A 20,815-nucleotide genomic window follows, 5' to 3' on the forward strand; every position below is an offset into this window, starting at 1 on the left:
GTAGCCCTTGGGCCACACACTTGTGCAAGCCACTATAGCAGGGGGCTGGTCCGCTGGTAGTGATGTGTGTTTAACTTCCATACTGTTCCTCATTAGTGCTAAGTGATAAGCAGAGAAAGCAGCATGTACCATTTTTAAAGTCTTTGGTATGACTCTGCCGAGGATCGAATTCACGACCTACCAAATGCAAGGCAAGCACTCTACCCACTCGGCCATTGCACCGGTCACAGAGGAAGTGGTAAATAGAATTTCATATTCAACTTATGGTTAAGCCATGCAAAACTAGATAAAAGTTGAAAAAAAAGGTGCACTTTCTGTGCAACTCCAGAAATGTGTTTCCTCACCTGTAGGCTCTGTACAGCCACATGTCAGCCGTGGTGCGGTGGCTGAAGTCCTGGACAGGGAACTTCGACACTCCCACGCAAGTGCCCTCGTTACCTCTGTTCTCTTTGATAATCAGGAACTGAAATGTAAACAGCACAACTTGTGTCCGTAAATAGTTTCACGGACCCATTCTGACAGACATTCCGGGTCATTGGGGGTTCGAGATTGGATGCACAATGTACATGTACTTGTACTTTCATACCACAAAATGGTATTGGTACCTTCCACTGCCAGCAGCCGGATGAGATGCCTGTGGATCCCAGTCCGTACCCTCTGCCCCCGGCCCCGTGCACCAGAGTGTGCCCGTTCTCCACTGTGCAGCACACCGTGCGCTCGGGGTCGAAGTTCGCCTCCTGTACAGCCATGTTCTCCTCCTCCCAGCATGCATCAGGAGATCCTGCATCTGGAACAAAAAGGAGAGGTCATGTCTTTTGGATACCTGTGGTGGGATCCGTAGGGTATGATAGTTCATGGATAGTCTTGGCTGAAAGTTGTGATCTTGCAACCTTTAGGTCTGCTTGGAGATAATGACATTTATGGAGTCATTAGATTCTAAGTCAACAAACCTAACTAGAAAACCACCTTGCTACCTTGCATGTTGCTCCAAACTAAATTTGGAGGCAATCTCTGAATAAACATTTGTGAATACGTCAGAAAGGCTTCACCATTGCTCTGAGTGACAACATGATCGTACAACCTACTGCTTTTGGTGATAGTACTGAAATTTACACAAGACCATTTTCCACATGAATGTACAACCTACCTGGGTTCTGGTGCTTGAGCAGCTTCTTGTCGATCTCCTCCTCCTTGAGCCTGAGCGCCTGTCTGGAGGCGGCCAGCGGGGTCTCCCACATGGACGTGGACAGCAGGCTGAACAGCTGGTCACAAACCTGACGGGCACAGGAACATTGGTTGGAGATCACAGTTAGAAATCAGATTTATCTCCACATGATACATGTGGGCACGTCTCATGCACCAGAGAGACAGGATGTGATGGGCAAAGGGCTTTTGTTGTGGGACTGGCAGTATTGGAGTTCAAGGTTGGTAGAACAGTACAAATGTAGCTTATCTGCAAATTATACTATCTCTGACAGATGAGAGACATTTCAGGTCATGGGGTCAATGGAAGAGACTACTGAGTCTTGGGGAGGTACAAACCTGTCTGATATGCTGCCCGTCCATAGCAGGGCTGCAGGCAGGTAACAAAGATTACAGACATTCCAGGTCAGGGGGTCAACGGAAGAGACTACTAAGTCATGGGGAGGTACAAACCTGTCTGATGTGCTGCCCGTCCATAGCAGGGCTGCAGGCAGGTAACAAAGATTACAGACATTCCAGGTCATGGGGTCAACGGAAGAGCCTACTAAGTCATGGGGAGGTACAAAATAAACCTGTCTGATGTGCTGCTCGTCCGTAGCAGGGCTGCAGGCAGGTAACACGGCTGACGGACATTCCAGGTCAGGGGGTCAATGGAAGAGCCTACTAAGTCATGGGTAGGTACAAACCTGTCTGATGTGCTGCCCGTCCGTAGCAGGGCTGCAGGCAGGTAACACAGCCTCCAGCAGGTGCAGGGCCAGCAGGCGTGTCCTCAGGTTGCTCACAAGCGGAAGGGCTGCAAAAAGAGCATCTGATTCAACATGTACTCTAGAAAACAGTCACCATTGTAATACATGCATGTACTATCAATGGTTCACAAGGAGATAGATTACAATAAAGTGTTCTACGTGCTCATAAAGGTGAAGCAGTCATCCTCCACTGAAGTGAAGCATGATGCTTTTTCAAGTAGCTTAATGGTAGAGCAATGCAGCTTTGCTATGGCTTGCATTTCCAGCTGCCAAGAACACCAGGGTCACCCCTACTCTTCGTGTTGGTTTCTTTTGTGTGCAGATAGAGGTTTGACACCTGAAGCTCCCTCATACATAAGGTTGCAGTCCAAACATCACCATTCAAGCGACAAATGACATCCCTCACAAAATGTCCAAGCTGGGGCCAAACCCCCGCCCTTGGATCCGCTGAATTTGATCCACTTGGCCAGGCAACTGAGTTGCCCCAAATCAACAATCAAAAAGGATTCCACCCAAATCACCTGAAGTGCCTTCCTCCTGTCCCGACCCTGCGATCGTCAGGAGAAGGTTGGTCCAAGGTCGGGAGGCCATCTTGAGCTGCACTGAGCGAGAGGACGCCACACGTCTCAGGAACACCAGGAAGTCGCCCAGCGCAGTTTCCGCAAGTTTCATCTGACGGGTGGACAGCTTCGGCTTGTCTGTGTGGAGAATGTTAGATATATTTTGGAAAATATTGTTGGAAAGTTTCGGACCTCTCTTTAGATTTATGACATGTGCTCAATTCTTTTGCATCCTCAACATTCATTGACGAATCCAAAAGCAGAGACGAGAAGAAGCTGTTCTTACATGTATGTATGAGCCTTAGAGTAGTTTTAGAACCCATACCAGTACTGGTATATCTTATTAGTATTTGAGGTCCTTGCATATTCATGTACTTAGCAAGACAGGGCATATATGTAAAAAAACCATAGTTATTGTAATCAATTATGCTTGGGGACAAAATTATGGAGCTGTAAAAGATGTCTTCAATTTTGATGTCTTTTGATGTTTTCGACAAGCAGTGAACCATGGCTTAATGTCACTTCCTAAAGATTGCGACCCTCTCCATCAGCAAAATGAACTTGTGAACTCTACATCCAGATACAGGGTTGTTAAATCTATATGGACTATATGTATACTATATACAAGTAAATCTCACCCTCCTCCTCCTTCGTCCCTGTGACAGTCTGACCTCCTGCAGCCTCCAGCAGGGCACTCATCTGGCTGCACAGCAGGTCCACCATGGCAGACACCACACTGCCGCTCAGCTTGTCTGCGTACGTCCTACAGATATAGAACATAATATTACAAGATTTAGACAAAAAAATGCACAGCAAGTCCACCATGGCAGACACCACACTGCTGCTTAGCTTGTCTGCATAGGTTCTAAAGATTTGGAACAACACATTTTATATAAGAAAATGCATAGCAAATGGCAGACACCACACTGCTTCTCAGCTTGTCTGCATACGTCCTACAGATTTAAACAGAACAATTTAGGCAAGAAAATGCACAGCATATCCACCATGTCTGCATACGTCCTACAGATTTAGAACAAACCATTTTAGACAAGAAAATACACAGCAAGTCCACCATGGCAGACACCACACTGCTGCTCAGCTTGTCTGCGTACGTCCTTAGAATTCAAAACAAAACATAGTAGAATTCCTAGCGATCACAAAAACAGTCTAAAGGGATCATGGGAGATTGTATACTACACTGAGATGACTACTACGTTCAATTTGAGCTGTCCAGCTATGAATTGAGCGTAATTAAAAGCGCTTATCAAGCTCTACGTAAAAGGGACCCCTATAATGAAAGAAATGGTATCACCCACTCACCCTGTGGTGACTGCGAGAATCTGCAGCAGCCTGAGGCTGGCCACCTGCAGCACCAGGGACAACTGGGACGTACCACCCAGGATGAGCTGGTGGGGGTGGGACAGGGTGGGGCTGGTGCCGCACAGTCTGGACAGGAGGGGCAGCAGGCCGCTCGACACGGCAAGGGACACGTCCACTGGCTGGTACTTCACACTTAGGGCGAAGATAGTGCTCAGGAGAAGTCTTTCCTGGGCACCTGTGAGGAAAAAAACAAAACAAGGGTGGAGTTAAAAAAACACACTGGCGATGTTAAAGCTACACAGCAAGGGACATGTCCACTGGCTGGTACTTCACACTCAGGGCAAAGATGGTGCTCAGGAGGAGTCTTTCCTGGGCACCTGTGGAGACAAAAACAAACAAGGGTGGATGAAAAAAAGCACACTGGCGACGTAGAGGTTTGTAAGAAGGACATGGATAGGGACAAGTGCACAGGCTGGTACTTCACACTTAGAGCGAAAATGGTGCTCAGAAGGAGTCTTTCCTGGGCACCTGTGGAGATAAAAACAAACAAGGGTGGATTAAAAAAAGCACACTGGCGACGTAGGGGTTTGTAAGAAGGACATGGCTAGGGACACGTCCACTGGCTGATACTTCACACTCAGGGCAGAGATAGTGCTCAGGAGAAGTCTTTCCTGGGCACCTGCGGGGATAAAAACAAACAAGAGTGGAGTTAAAAAAACACAAGTCAAATGTGGACTATTCTGTTGGTTTGTAGCACTCTTGCCAAGTATTACCAGTAAGTGGTTGCCGACTGGCAGTTCATATAGATGCTAGGTTTTTCATTACAGTATGTGACTACAATACAGTACTGTAAATGCATTTAAATTCGTGAGAAGGCACTACCACAAACTCAAAACCGCTCCATTTCCTGCTACCACAAAATCAAATCCCCTAGCAGGAAGGCCATGACGGAAGTTTTGGAGCATAAATATACAGTACATCAATTACAGCACCATTCAAAACATGCCAGGATGAGACTTGATGCACGAAGCTTGTACCTTTGTTGCTGTAAGTTGACTGCTGTGAGTCAGATCTGGACAGAGTCATGACCAGGTACTTGTAGATCTTGTGGACTGCAGCCTGGATCTCCTGCTGAGTCGTGCTGCTGCCAGCCTTGATGCCATCCTGGGATAGAGACAGGGGCTCGTTATTTACTTCACTCTCTCTCACTTTCTTGTTCACCCATTCACACTTGCTCGCTCACACACTTGCTCCCTCACTCTCTCACAAAATCTTACTCAGGAATGAATGAGCTCACTCACTCAAGATGGCTTTCACTACCTCACTCATTCTCCCACTCATTCAAACTCAATAAATCTTAGTAAAGTAAATAACTCACTTGCTGACTCACTCACTCATTCACAAACTCAAGAACTCACTCGCTCCAGAACTGTTTCTTCACAACGACACCAATCGTTGGACCACTATACTACAGAATTATTCCAACTAATAATCTAAAACATACAAAAAAACTCCTTTTTCTCCTACCAAAACAAAACCACCCCAAAAGTAATTGAATTCGCAGCAACACACATTGGTTAACTATGAACTCCTTAGTAGAGGTAACAAAGAAACCAGACTCACGGAGTAGTGGTGAAGTTGCGACGTGTTGTGCCCTCCAACCATCACAGGCCCCAGCATGCCCAACCCGAAGCATCCTGCCAGAAACTGCAGATGAACAGAATCCAGCAGGGAGGTGCAGTTGAAGGCAGGGGAGGGGCGGGTCTGGAAGGGGTACGGGGACCCGGGCGTCGGCTGGTCGGTCTTCTCCTCACTGGAGGACAGCAGTGACAGGATCTGGTTCAGGGATTCCAGCCTCATCTGTCAGGAAAATCAATCAATCAATCAATCCATCAACCAGGTAGGCACATGTCTAAATTGTGTTAACTTGAATCTGTCACCAAGGAAAACCAAGTTATGCAGAAGGTATGCAGAAGTTTAGTTGACTAAAATGAGAATCCCTTGACTGAAATTCTTCACTATAGTAGGAGGCTGGTGGTGGAGCATGTTTGGCTCCCATAAACCCATATCTCATGACCAGCGGTGCTTCCAGGACAAATGTAGAAGGGTTCGACCGCAGACCTGTTTCAACATCTAACCTGAAGTTATGCAATATGTGCTAACAGAGGAAATGGAGTTGGATACTATGAAAAACGTTGATTCCACTCCTTGGTGCTGAAACCAATGTTTTCTTATGTTATGCTTTCCAATGACAGACTTCACCTACTACTAGCAACAAAATTATTCACATCCCACAACTATTAATTTCCCTTGTACATTTGTGATTTTTATCAAGAATGAAATGCAGTACAGTGGAATTTTGACCACTATTAATAATCCATTTAGTTGTCAGTTGTAAACTAAGAACAATTATTGTGGTTTGACCTCATTTGCAAAACCGTAATCTTAAACAAGGCAGGGTATGAATCGATAATTCTACAGACCCTCTGAAGCATGAAATCTCACAAATACTAAGTGCCTTCAACACTATAACTGACCTCCGCCCTTGTTTGTTGATGGCACATTGCCATGGCGACCATGCAGGGGTCCGTCCCCCATCTCAGGTCCTCCTCCGTCTCCTGAGCTGCCTGCACCAGCGGCTCGTCGCAGGCGAACGCCACGACTGTGTCCATCAACTGGTGCAGCAGCCGCATGTACTGGGACCCGTGGGTCACATCACCCGGGGCTGGGGAAGGGGTTTTAAACAATCAATGATATGAAATTATGACAGTTTCTATCTTTCCTGCGCCTTGGAAAGTGTTTTTCAACAATGGTCGGTTCCTAGTAAATAGTTTTGTCAGGTTGGTGAGTCAGCGGATGTTCCATTATCTATGTTTTATATATGTTACATGATTATTGTTAAGTTGCAGGGTTCCCTTTGAAATCAGTTTTTCGAAAACTGAAGGGACTACCCTACAAGATTAAATGAAAATGAATGACAAAGATTTTTGCACACAGCCACAAAAAAATACCTGTCAGTCCCACACGATGCTGTCTCCACTTGAGACGTCTCAGAGCCTCTCTGACGGCAGTGAGGGATCGGTCAGGGCCGTGAGAGTGCCCCTGTCTCTGGTCGTCTTCCTCCGAGGAGCCCGAGGACAGCATACCCTCCTGGAAATGGACATCAATTTGAATAAGCAGGGCTCGAAATACTGGGTGCATGTGCACCCAGGTGCACCCAAAATTGGAACTGTGCACCCAATTTTGTTCAGTGGGTGCACAGGGTGCACCCAAATATTTTCTTAGGTTTATGTATGGAAAGATATCAATTATACTAGTATACATCATATTCTTGACATCTAAGTGTTAGAAAGATAATAAAAATGTCTGTCATGTTACTTGTTTAAGAATTTGATAGCTTGTAAGTAAGTTTTGTTTGTAGGTTTTTTTGATATTCTACTTAAATTTAAGTGGTGCACCCAAAAATATTTTGGTGCACCCAATTTTTTAAGCTGGGTGCACCAGTGCACCTAATCCCAAAAATGAATTTCAAGCCCTGATAAGTAATATATATATATATAAAAGATGACAACATAAACAAGCATTTTGATTTTTGTAAACAATGTGACACGTGTAAAAATCTAAAGTATTCAGACATACATGCAATTCCCTACACTACTTTGCCAGTTTGATTTCAGAATGAAATTGAACTGGCCTGACTTCAATGGACCAATAGGATTATCCCATAGACCTGACCCACACACTTCATCAAAACGAAGGACTGTGAAACAAAAATAAAAACATAAAAAAGGCAAATATTTGATGGACATGCAGTCACTCTCTCGTCAGTTTATAGGCCTGGCCCAAGTTTCTGGGGTCCTGATTTTAAGGCATTAAAAAGACTGTCATTTGGAAACCAAAAAGCACAATCATTGATCAACTTCTTGGAATCACTAACTGAAATGTTACATAAAATGTACATAAAGTTTTTGTACTGAACAGGAAAAAAGACGAAGACAGATACACAAGTCATGTTGCAAAACACTAATAGCTGAAACAATTCTTGATAAATCTACAACTACAGACCTGTTCCAATTTCAAACCTTACATTGTGGAATATTGGCTAACAAACAACATGGAGTTGGAGACTCTTGAAAAACGTTGGTCCCTGTCCTTGGTGCTGAATGTGAATGTGTTCTTAAGTTATGCTTTCCAATGACAGGACTTCACCTACTACTAGCAACAAAATTATTCACATCCCACAACTATTTTTTATTCATTTATTTGTTCAGCTGTTTACAAACAGCCAGGGCTGCCCAACTAGCCGTAGGCTATCATCAAGGGCTAACCCTGTACATGTTCGCACATGTTCGCACAAGACGGGTTATACCGCCCCTTACGGGGTGACACACCCGTCCGGGTGAATTATGTAGATCACCATGAGGCTGATACGAGACAGGTTCGCCAGGCCTCCATCCGGGTGATTTGAAGTGAATCACCAACTCCCGACAGAAGGATTTGCACCAACGCACACCGCAACATCGCACGTGTGGGGGTTCTTTAACGTGCATGGGGTATGGCTCTCCCCATACACGGGACCTCCATTTAACGTCCTATCCGAGGGACGACTCATTTTTCACTTGAGTAAAGTGAGGAAAGTCGTGTGAAGTGCCTTTCCCAAGGGCACAAGACCGGCAACACGGCAGGCGGATTCGAACCGGCGACCTCTCGGTCACGGGCCGAATACACTACCAATGTGCTACGCGGCCCCGTTATATTAATTTTCCTTTTCAGTTCTTGATAAATCTTGGCATTGTGGATTAACTTACAGGTATCCTGGCAGCTAATGCCATCGTGGTCTCATCCTCGCTACCAGATGACTCGTAGTGGCCGACCTCGGGTTGATTCTCAGCTTGCCTGACTTCTTTCAGGCCTGCCTTCAGTCCTGCAGGGGATTCAGACACAATCTGTTAAAATTTTCAGTACTGTCTGTTACCTACACCTCCCTCGCTGTAGGACCCAGACGTACAGATCTACCTTCATCCCTTATGCTTCCCGACTTTGGAATGAACTGCCGCAATCAGTAAAGCAAGCCCAAAGCCTCAGTATGATCAAGCAGAGATTACGATCCTTGAGTGACTAATTTATATTTTAGATCACATCCTGAATGTTGATTTATTGTATTTAACGTTAATAGTTTTTTAACCAATGCTCTATCTTTTCAGTGTTTTAATGTAATGTTTATATGTATACGTATTGATGTGTGGATCACAAAACCAGCCTACTACTGCCAGTGATCCGCGAGTATTGTATTGTTGCAATTCCAATAAATCAAATCAAATCATTTGTTTGTTTGTTTTGCATAAGCAGTTAATCACCTTACAACAGGTATAACACACTGTAGGTACGAGGTGCGTAAGGTGTGCACATATCAATCCTTCCAGAAATGTGGTAAATCAAGAAATAAATTTGTCCTAGTAGAAAGTCCTGTGCTAATACCAGTTTTGACTTCTGACTTCCCCAAGCTCTGTCACTTTATTTAGTCTTTTTTAACATTAGGAGAGTTTATGATTCAGTTCAATATAGATTGATTAATCTGAGTCACTTAGTCATGTGTGCATGTTTCTTTTGTCATGAAATATCTATAATATGCATATTTGTTCTACTGATGGTAGTTCATTGTAAATTGTGTTGTTGCAATCCCAATAAAAAATGTATTGTTGTATGCTTAGAATGACATTTAACAACAAAAATCAACAACATGGGCTTGTACAAAATTAGTAGGACAGAAATATCTTAAAGCTGGACACAGCCACAATCTAAATATTATTACACGAATCTGTTCCAATGTAATTTGACTAACCTTTGGCTGGACTGAGTGAGAGGAGTTCCTCCTCACTCGGCCAGGAGGGTCTGACAGCAAGCAGGAGGAACACACAGCGCTGGATGAGGGCCTGGCACAGGGATGGGTATGGGGTTTCAACTTCTGGCAACGGTCTCACCTCCTCATCCTTACCCTGGGACTTCTCCAGACCTGATAAAAGAGTAGAATGATTTTAGTTACCAAATAGTGATGCTGAAATGCATGCAATAATTACAAAGGCCTGACACAGCAAAAGGTACAGGGTCTCCACCTACGGCAACGTTCACACTCCCTCGTTTTTCCCCTGGTACTTCTCTAAACCTGCCTTACTGTATAGTGATGCTAAGGTTACTGAAATGGGAAGGAAATAATGATGAAGGCCTGACACAGGGAGGGGTACGGGGTCTCCACTTCCAGCAACGGTCATTACCCTGGGACTTCTCCAGACCTGCAATGCATGAGCAGAATGGTTCTGGTTAAGGAATAGCGATGCTAAGATTACTGAAATGGGAAGAAATAATTAAAGGGAAGGGTATATGGGGTCTCTGTCTCCGGCAATGGTCGTACCTCCTCATCTTTACCCTGGGACTTCTCCAGACCTGCCGTGCATGTGCCGAAAAGATGAACTTCAGAATGATTTATTTGTAAAATTTCGCACCCAAAAGCTTTCTTTTCAAAAGAATGCAGTTTGAAACCGACCCTGTTCTTAAAACAACGGATATTAGCTATCCCACGGATACTAGGCATTACTCTTGAACTACAAAATGACACATTGATGAGAAGATACTTACCATCCTCATCTCTATCCCTTTGCTCCTCCTCATCCCTCTCATCGATCTCCAGCTCCTCCTCATCAGGAGGCTTGTCCACACCTTTAGCGGGAGGGTCGATGTCCTTAGGGGAGGCGGGGACGGACAGGGGCTTCTTAGCCAGCAGCTTCCTCCGCACCTTGTACACACACCTGTACACCTCCACCAACCCGCGGCCGGGCGATCCCCTGGAAACAAGACCAGAGCATTCAAAATGAAAGCTCATCCATATGCTGGTAGAATCCATAGTTGTATAGATTCTGGAAACGTTAAACTGCAATTTCCAACACGAAAATTGGACTTACCCAAATTTTCAACGAAACAGCTCTAGTCTTTGTCAAGGAAGACTGGAGCTCACTCACTCACTTTCCATTATTTGATTATATTGCTGCTGGGATCCCTGACCCAGGTGTAGGTGTTCAGTAGAAAATTGAGGTATGTGTTATTGTAAGTGCCTGTTTTTATGTATTGCTTTTATATTATGTTTTATGTATTCTCTTGTGCAAATAAACAAACAAACAAACAAACTTACTTGTGAGGTTGTGAAGCGACCTGGAGCAGACCGCAGTGCTTCAGCAGACATGCCAGCAGCAGCCGTGACACCGTGTCCAGATAAACAAACAAACAAATAAAGAAAAAACTTACTTGTGCGGTTGTGAAGCGACCTGCAGCAGACCGCAGTGCTTCAGCAGACATGCCAGCAGCAGTCGTGACACCGTGTCCAGGACAGGGTCGTCCGTCAACTCACTGGTGTCCCAGTCTGACAAATTAAAACAAAACAAACATCACAAGTTAAGCATCACCAAGTTTGTAACCTATTGTGTAATACTACAATATTAATGCATGTTCCTGCTGTTCCTCTGTCACTTGAAATAGAACATCTGCAAAATAGACCTTTTGTACTGTAAAACCTACAAACAATGTACGAGTGACCCCCTCTACATGTTAAGGACCACCTGGCCAAATGAACACCTTTTGGTGATCCCTTACATAATATTTCCCATTGAGACAAGCATTAAGAATCCTGTCTATAGTGACCACCTGTCCAAATAGACCAGATTTTATTAGTCCCCTGATGAGCAGGTTAGACTGTAGATACTAATTCCAATTCAACCCAAATATACAAAAGTAGCGGGTTCCCTATGATGTTCCAGTGCTGAACTATTGGTCAAATCGGCCCGGCACCGGGCGCCCAGTGCTGAAGAAAGTTCAGCACTGGTGTTTCAGTGCTGAACAGCCTTGTTCCAGTGCTGATGCTGGCTCGCTCGTTCTGTGTGACGGACTCAGATTTTGTAGATTATATGAGAGCTAAAACATCTCAAGCACTGGAACTACAGGAATGACTGTAGTCTCAGCACTCAGTTTCCAGTGCTGACAGGAGGGTTTCCAGTGCTGAAGCTGCCTCAGCACTGGAAGTCTAGTGCTGAGAGCATATTTCTAGTGCTGACAACCACTTCAGCACTAGTGTTCCTGAGCTGAGAAACACTACTTTTGTACATTTAAACTAGTATTTGCTTTTCAAATTATAGTCAGTGTTCCAGTGCTGAGAAAGGAACCTGCTAATTTGTATATTTGCTTTTCAGATGATAGTTAGTACCTTTGCTCCTGGCAAAGTCCTGCATGTTGCTCCACAGGGTGGATGAGAGGAGACTGGAAGAGTCCACTAGCTGCAGCAGGGGGGAGGGCAGGTTCAGGTCCCCCAGGTTGTGCTCCGTGCCCCCTGACACCACCGACTCCGACACAACGCTCAGGATCATCACTGTGAATGGAAGGGTGGAATACAAGACGTCAATGTGAAATACTCCATCCTTTGTAATGCATGGACCCACTGGACAGAGCCACTTGGAAGTGAGGTATGAGGACTAGCTGGTTGCTGCCTACCCCTATGTTAGGGAACACCGCAGCAATTTATAATCAAATACTGGATACTACAATTGACATCACTGCAGACAGAATGGTAGAACACAACATGTCAATGAAAAACATGCTATCTGTCTGTGCTCAACCTTTGTGACACAACACTGAGAATCATCAAAGTAGACAGACTGGTGGAAAACTAATTTACAAATAATGTAAAATGCTATTTTTATCTCTTATTTACACCTCTTCATTATTTTCTATTATCTTGTATCAATAAACCATCACTACAACACCTACCAATGTCCTGTGCATTCATCTCCAGCCCGCTGCAGAAGAGGGGAGAAGAGATCCATCCGCAGGTCTCCTTCTCATCTGTGGATGGGGGCATCCCCACCAGCATTCCTCCCAGGCACCTGCACAAGTATACACAAACACAAAAAAACAGTTACTCAAGCAACTGGATATGATTTAAGAACCAGCGAGACTACCATCCGGTGTTTTTCGTCAGTGACACTGGAGAAATCTTGTTGGAAAGAGTTTTCATATCCTAGCTGTGAATTGATATGCGAAAGAGATCTAGTTGGAGGACAGGTTCATTCTAACCAAAAACACACAATGGACTTTGTTTGGACACATGGTCGTGAATCTGAGTGATATATTTTATTTCATTTCCTAGGATGTAAAAATATGTTTTAGTGGTAGGACTTGGTACATGTATGGTGACTTGCAATTTTAAGTCAATATGACCTACATATACAAGCCATGTGACTTCAGCACTCTAGATTATGTTTGTTTACAGTGATTAGAAAAGGGCTTCAGGGATGAGATGTACATTTAATGTATTTTACTAATGGGAAGGACAAACCCAACGCCCCAGAGAAGGAAAACTTCAGTCAGAGTTGGTGTTAGGAAGGGGATCCAGCAGTAAAACTCTGCTTTGAATTCAAGACTTGCACATGATGCCTGAAGACTACATCTACACGCAAGTACATCTTAGATCCTCACCTGACGGGGAACGACAAGATGATCAACCGGGTAGCAAGAAGAATAAACAAACAAACAAACAAACCTGCCAACCAGCAGCCCTACTGCCCTCTCCAGATCCACCAGCCACACCCATGACTTGGAGGGTTGGGCCATGGGAACAGCGGAGGGGTCGATACTCTCAGGGGTGGCTGCAAGGGTGCAAATTTTCTCAGTTAAAGTCTGCTACAAGATTTTGTCAAAATGCAGTTTGAAGAGAATTCTTAACTGTTACTCAGGACAATAATAGAACCTTGGACACTACTGAGGCATCAATGCTCTCTGGGTTGGCTGCAAAGTCATACAAGAACAGTTAATTTTTCCAGCAGTTCTATCTGTGTGCCAGTCAAACACCAGGCAACCCCAATCCATGAACACTTTCCTCTGAAGGTTGGTAAATCACTGGATAGTAAAGTTCTTAACACACAACCAACCAGTACATAATCACCTGATGACGTTTTTATGACTGTCTGTCACCTCTCTTATTGCAAAACCAACTGGCTCTGCTAGGTGTCGCTGCTGCAGTGTGAAGAATGTCAACACAAAGTGACTTCACCCTGCACCAGTGACACCTACACCTAGCTGCTATGCAAAGCACAACCAGTCAGTATTGTGCTGATAAAGGTGACAGACATTCTCTGAAACACCAGGGGACGGTTTAAATGTACTGGTTGTTTGTAAAGAACTTTTAAAGTTTTAGACATGAAGTATAATACCATACCCAGGACATATTAACGTTCCATACCTGTGTTCTATCTGGTCCGTATTTTATGGTATGGCTCAGGGCTCCATAGATCCTTTCAAATCATTCAAAGTCACTTGCGTGCGACACAATTGAAAATTCAAACAACTTTTGTCGAACCAAACTGGCAGACTTTTGTTATTTTGTTCAAATTAATGAATAAAGCGTTGACGTGATGTGCATTAATGTCATGTCATTTGCTCTCTTTTTTTGACCTACTCTTGAGTTCCCTACCATGTAAGGGCAATTCCAGCTCCTGGTCCTCAAGCTTTTTTAATGTCACGTCTTTTGTCCTCTCTTTTTTTTTTAGAAACTTGAGTTTCCTACATGTATTGTAATGGCCATTCCAACTCCTGGTTTTTGAGCACGAGATGATTTAAATGTATTGGTTGTTTGTAGAGAACTAAAAACTTTGATATCCTGGATATGAAAGAATTTCTGTTAAGAACTTAAAAAGTTTGCTATCCTTGTTATTGGGTGGGCCGACTACTCTCTCTTCACAGACAGGGGCTAAATAGCGAGGAGCTTACAATAGGCGGGGCCAAATCCCAAGGGTCTGGAGGGAGCTGCCATCTACTGCCACTCAGGTTACCTCAATACAACAGTAATTGCACTAGGTGCGGCCATTGGATTGTAGGTAATAAATCCCACCAAGTAGTGGCCATTCCAGCTCCTGGTCCTCGAGCACAGCTGCATCCGGTAGCAGGCGGTTAAGACTGTCCAGGTTGGCATTACCGGTTTGTAAAGAACTTTAAAAGTTTGCTATCATCGATATGAAAGTGTAGTACATCCTACCATGTAGTGGCCACTACGGCTGCAGCCGGCAGCAGGCGGTTAAGACTGTCCAGGTACGGCAACTCTGGTTTGTAAAGAACTTTAAAATTTTGCTATCATAGATATGAAAACAGTAAATCCTACCAAGTAGTGGCCATTCCAGCTCCTGGTCCTCAAGCACGGCTGCAGCCGGTAGCAGGCGGTTAAGACTGTCCAGGTTGGCATTACCGGTTTGTAAAGAACTTTAAAATTTTGCTATCATAGATATGAAAACAGTAAATCCTACCATGTAAGGGCCACTCCAGCTCCTGGTCCTCGAGCACGGCTGCAGCCGGTAACAGGCGGTTCAGGCTATCCAGGTACGGCAGCAGCGCCAGCAGGTGCGCCAGGATGGGGCGGACAATGGTGACCGGCAGGAGCAACAGCGAGTGCACCATCTGGGACAGCATGCTGCCAGCGGCTGACTTGTACAGCACATCTTTGGGGAGCGAAAAGGAACCAGTGAGGAGCAGCTCACAGCTACTTGTTTATGTAAAGGTAATGGTAGTACCATGGCCTTTCTTAAAGTGGGTTGCTATCGATCTTTACACCTAGATGGAGTGAGGGACATCGTGTTAAGGTACAGGAGAAGCAGCAAGTGCACCATCTGGGACAGCATGCTTCTTGTACAGCACATCTGTGAAGGGGAAGAAGTGAGGATAAGCTTCCATGTTTGTGTATTATGCCTGAGTGGAGTGAGAAAAGTTTTGTTAGGGCCTTCACGGATGATTGTGACCCAGAAGCTGCAGCAAGTGCACCATCTGGGACAGCATGCTGCCAGCGGCCGACTTGTCCAGCACGTCTGTAAGACAAGAGAACATGAATTGTGAAGATGAGCTTCGTCTTGTGCAGTTTGATGTCTTTTATATCATTTAATTTTTGTTCCCGAAAGCTTTCCGGTTTGGAAATGTGGGAAGGATGGATGAGTTTCAATGTTTATATTAAGGTATTAAACTTAGGTAGTCCAATAGCCTTTCTTTATGTGGGGTGCCATCCAATGTGTCTAGGGAAGTAGTACACCACATCTGTGGAAGGTGTAAGGAGCTGTGAAAGACTTAGCCATTCCCCATAATGAGATTTGATCAAGCCACGTGGTACTCTGGCATCCAGGGTAGATTAACCAAAGTGAGAGAATCTATTACAGTATCTCTCTTAAAACAGGAAAATAGCATAGACTTAAAACACTGTCAAGAAGTAGTTTGATTTCACTGGGATGAATTTTAGCAATTCAGAAGAAAACATGGCTGTCCTCACCTCCCAGCCTGTCCCTGACAGCGGACTGTCCTTGTGCCGCGCTGTCCTGCAGCAGCTGTGCGGAGCGGGACAGCACCTCACCAGCGTGGGGCAGCATGAGCGACAGGTGCTTGTGCAGCAGCGACACCGTGGGGGAACTCTGAACAACACAGTCAGACACAAACACATGATGAAGAAACTATAGAAAGGTAGCATTTGCAAGCAAATGCATCATAATGTTTACCCTAACAAACTACTGCTCTGTTGATTGTTACTCATACATATTCATATTACATATCTCATCTTATTTCATCCTATCTATCCCTATTCCTCTGAACAACACAAGCACAAAACGCATAATGAAGAAACTAGAAAATCAACACTAAGTCTTGCAAATCCATATTTCATGTAATGTTTACCTTCACATGGTCTAGCCTGCGGCCAGACTATGTGAAACCACCACTGCTCTGTTGATTCTTACTCAGACACATTCATTGCATCATATGTCATTAAAGTATATTGTGACCACTGACCAGCCCCTCTAGCTCTGTCCTGCCACTTGCTACATTTTGTACTAGTACATGTATTTGAATGCCACATAGGGCAGCATGAGCGACAGGTGCTTGTGCAGCAGCGACACCGTGGGGGAACTCTGAACAACACAGACACAAAAGGCAAGATGAACAAACTAGAAAGGAAGCATAATACATTATAACAAGCAAAATATATACATAATAATGTTTACCATCACATGGTCCAGCCTTAGCAAACTACGGCTCTGTTTATTCTTACTCAAACACATTTCATATATAACAACATTTTCACTAGACCCTCCAGCCCTGTCCTGCCACTTACTACATTATGAAAACGAACACCACAGCGTGTCTGCTACTTTTGTGATAGCCATCTTGTATTCTTGGAACGAAAGAAGTGGAAAGACAAACCGAGCAAAGACAAAGTCTTTCCCTTCAGTGAAGGTAAACATTAACAAACAAGACTGACCTCGTAGTACAAAGCTAAACTCTCTTCCAACACAAAAGTACAGACGGATCAAATTTTCAACGACTACTGTCGCCTTCTTCAGGATCAATCGATGACCAATCACATCAGAACGTAAACTTGCGAGAGTTACAGACACATGATCTTACTAACGTGCAATTACCAAGAAGCGAGAGGAAGTCGAATGTACTAGAATAGATTAGACGTATATCTGCGTATATAGATGTGTATTATGTTATATGATTGTTACCTGTACTTAGACCAGTGAGGCAAAAATGTGCGATAAAGGTCTTCATTCATTCATTCATTAACATTGTGATCTTGCGGATACATGCCATCAGAAATTGGTCAAACGTGCCAGGAATTTGATCCGTATGTACTTTTTTTTGTTGGAAGAAAGTTTAGCATTGTATCTGTATCAGATTCTGTATCTACATAGCCGTTATAACCGCCCTTCAGTGTAACACACCCGCTTCACAGGCACGCGGTGCAGCAGCAGCTGGTCATATTACACCGAAGGACCCGTCACACCTAACTTTTGCACATCTGTCTGCAGGCTAGCGTTCTTTAAAACTATCCAGAGAAGATGCCCCTACTGTACTTTGTGATAACAAATTCCTCTCCAGGATAGTTATTTTTCAGCGTGCGTAGTCCAGTGGTTAGCGGCCCTGCCTCTGGAACTAGAAGCCGTGAGTTTGATTCCGGCTGTGTCGCTCACCCGACATGCACGCTACCGGAAACGGTTGCAGTCCTTAGGACAGGACGTTAAGCCATGGTCCACTGTTCATTGTGCTTGTCGAAAAGAGCTAGGGGAATTTCCCCGGTACAATGAACCTGTAAATACTGTCCTCTCTGTCACGACCAGTGGAAGACTAGCTCTTCAGTGAACTAAAACTGTATCGAGATCACTTTCCTTTCCTTTTTTTCAACACATCAATCCTAGGTTTGGTAACTCTGGTATTTGAAGGCATGACGATTTCTTGTTCTTTTTGGAGCAATTGTACTATGATGATTACTACCAACAATGATAAGACTGACCTCATCAAGGGCGTTGACATGACAGTACGCCAGCAGATGTTTCTGCAGGGAGGACAGGAGCTCGTGCAGGTGGGCGGGCGGAGTCCCATCCTCGTAATCCGACACCGACCCCACCTCCTTGTCACTGTTCTTCTCAAGCTCCCCGAAGGCTTGCTCCTGTGGAACACATGATTCAATAATGATTACAAAATAGGACATTAAAAGCAACAATGAAGTAATGGTTGTTCATCTTGTAGTAACTATTGTAGCACATAGGTCAGTAAGCTTCCTTGCTAGCAGAGTATATTCTTACAGGGAGGGGCTGCTTGTACATCTCCTCAAACATGGAACCCGCAGATTACGTCCCTTCTGAAGTACGGGCGCAGCCCCATTCGAGATGCCCTTCCCAGGAGCGAAACTAGTTAACGAGTCTCTTCAGTTACTGAGCTCAACTGTGCAACACAAGGGGTCTTGATTAATAAAGTAGCAATTATTATAATTACATGTGTAAGTAACTGTAAACTTGAAACTCTCAACGTCACTTTAGTTTGGGGGCTTTCATAGCGACTTGTCCACTGACACTTCATGACACTGAGAATATGCATTTCCACTTGGTTTAACAACAAGTTTAAAAACAATAAAAACCTCTGTTCCCATCTACCTTGACATGAAACCACTTTAAAAGTTAGTGAATTTACAGTAGGGTCTATTAAGGTCCTTAATCTTATCATATTTATCATCATATAATGACAACCATGCAAAGTTGGTAACGTTGTAACCAATGAGACGACTTGGAGGAACTTCCAAGCCTGTGGGTCCCCAGTAAGTCTTCAAAAGAGATATAAGAATTATTTGGTCTTGGATTTCCTCAATAAAGAAAATCTATGTCATAACGCAGTGCCTGGCAACAGTCCTGCTCCCTTAAGAGCATCTCAAGATTTCAAACTGAAAGGATAGCTGCAGCCCAGGCAAAGATAAGGCTCATGAAACAAAAGGACTTGACTCTGAACCTGTCCAGTACATGTAATACTCTAGGAGTGCCTGTCCACCACTTTTATTAACTATCATTCATATACTACACTCAGTAACTGTCAGTTTGGTCAATGACTGTTGATTTATACGATACAAATGTCACAGTAGTTGTGGCAACTTTTCAAGTCTTTGAAAGTCTCTAGGTAAGAAGCATTCAACTACTGAGTTCAGTCAATACTCAGAAAGAAATAGATTTTATCTTTAGTGAGCTTACAGAGTTTCAGGTTGCAGTACGTTCACATGACAAGTTTTTCTTGAAGTTCATGGTGCATCTTAGTATCTTATACAAGAGAACCAACCAAACTAGAATAACTCTGAAAGCATGGCTGTTGATTTATACGATAGTTGTTGCAACTTGAAAGTATGAGCGATGGAGTGACGAAAGAAAAGGCACAGCTTCATTTATTTTGTAACCAACCTGAAGCTGGGTTCAACTGAGATGTTTGTGACAGGGGATTCAAGCTTTCAGGAAGTGGACATTGGACCATAAACCTGATGGCAAAGAAACTGTTTCTATCAAAAGCAGATGCTTTTTATCACTGTCATCCTCCTCTGAGCCATCTTCAGTCATGGCAAACAAGATAAACCCTTCAGGATGGATATGTCGAAAGAGTACGGCTTGCTTCATTAATAGTGTTCAGTTAATGGCTGCAAGCCAAAGTATTTCATCACAAGTTGACAGAAATCCAGGATACAAACTAGAGTTCCACAATCCCATTCGATATTGCTGTTACAAAAAGTATCTACATTGTATTTCAACACAGCAGAAGAAGATTTTTCTTGCAAAGCTCGTAGCAAACTCATTCATTGCCTTTTGTTGAAACTTTCTTGCAGGATATCTCTGAGAGGATGGATTTCAAACTAATGACAGTTACTGTCCACTGAATAGCAGAACAATATTTTTGAGTACAGCAAATATCTATTTTAACACAACAGAAGAAGATTCTTTTTGTAAAGCTTGTAGCAAACTCTGATTACTTTTTATTGAAACTTTCATGCAGTACAGGCTACTATTCAAACTAATGAATGTTACTGACAGGTGTTCTTTGAATAGAGCGTTATTGCTATCACCAACCTGATGAAACCATTCAAGTACAACATACTGTAAATGCATAAACGTTTGCGGTGGTTTTATGTTTGCAGTTTTCGCAGTGACCTGACTTCACCACAAACTTAAAACCACTGCAAACATTTATCCATTATAATATGTGACTACAGTCTATGACGTTACAGCGAACTTAAAACCACCGCGAACACTCCATTTTCCCTCAACCGCAAAAGTAAATGCATTTACAGTATTTCATGTTTCACAGTGATACTCTCACCTCACCTCACCGGTCCTATAGCTTCACCGGCCGTAGGGGCAGCACAGTGATACTACCATACTACCGCACAACATATCTGATTCAGATCCCTTTTATTTGCATGGATACATCAGTAAGCTATTCATAATTATGTCTTTTGACACGGCCGTAAGAGCATAATGACAAATCACCTTAATCACACACTATTGTATTTTTTCATGCCTTTGTAATGAAGTGTTCATTGTAAGCCATGGTAACAACAACGTTTATATATAGAAACATTGAAACCTTCTCAAGATAAACAACAAGATG

General features: G+C 43.8%; 1 protein-coding gene across 1 annotated transcript in view; it reads right to left on the reverse strand.

The window, feature by feature from the left end:
* LOC118409197 (probable E3 ubiquitin-protein ligase HERC1) overlaps positions 1-20,815 on the reverse strand; it is a 241,474-nt gene that overhangs the window by 49,935 nt on the left and 170,724 nt on the right. Inside the window, exons 20-41 of the mRNA XM_035810066.1 lie at positions 18,189-18,344; positions 16,173-16,311; positions 15,166-15,357; positions 13,410-13,515; positions 12,638-12,753; positions 12,078-12,239; positions 11,126-11,240; positions 10,463-10,668; positions 9,672-9,842; positions 8,638-8,753; positions 6,841-6,979; positions 6,367-6,554; positions 5,453-5,689; positions 4,867-4,993; positions 4,163-4,357; positions 3,830-4,064; positions 3,148-3,272; positions 2,471-2,647; positions 1,890-1,996; positions 1,148-1,274; positions 606-787; positions 345-463 (exon numbers count right to left, since the gene is read on the reverse strand). Of these exons, the coding sequence (XP_035665959.1) occupies positions 345-463; positions 606-787; positions 1,148-1,274; positions 1,890-1,996; positions 2,471-2,647; positions 3,148-3,272; positions 3,830-4,064; positions 4,163-4,357; positions 4,867-4,993; positions 5,453-5,689; positions 6,367-6,554; positions 6,841-6,979; positions 8,638-8,753; positions 9,672-9,842; positions 10,463-10,668; positions 11,126-11,240; positions 12,078-12,239; positions 12,638-12,753; positions 13,410-13,515; positions 15,166-15,357; positions 16,173-16,311; positions 18,189-18,344 (3,437 nt within the window). The remainder of the gene's footprint in view (positions 1-344; positions 464-605; positions 788-1,147; positions 1,275-1,889; positions 1,997-2,470; positions 2,648-3,147; positions 3,273-3,829; positions 4,065-4,162; positions 4,358-4,866; positions 4,994-5,452; positions 5,690-6,366; positions 6,555-6,840; positions 6,980-8,637; positions 8,754-9,671; positions 9,843-10,462; positions 10,669-11,125; positions 11,241-12,077; positions 12,240-12,637; positions 12,754-13,409; positions 13,516-15,165; positions 15,358-16,172; positions 16,312-18,188; positions 18,345-20,815) is intronic.

The sequence above is a fragment of the Branchiostoma floridae genome, chromosome 2, assembly GCF_000003815.2.
Source record: "Branchiostoma floridae strain S238N-H82 chromosome 2, Bfl_VNyyK, whole genome shotgun sequence".
Classification (NCBI taxonomy): domain Eukaryota; kingdom Metazoa; phylum Chordata; class Leptocardii; order Amphioxiformes; family Branchiostomatidae; genus Branchiostoma; species Branchiostoma floridae.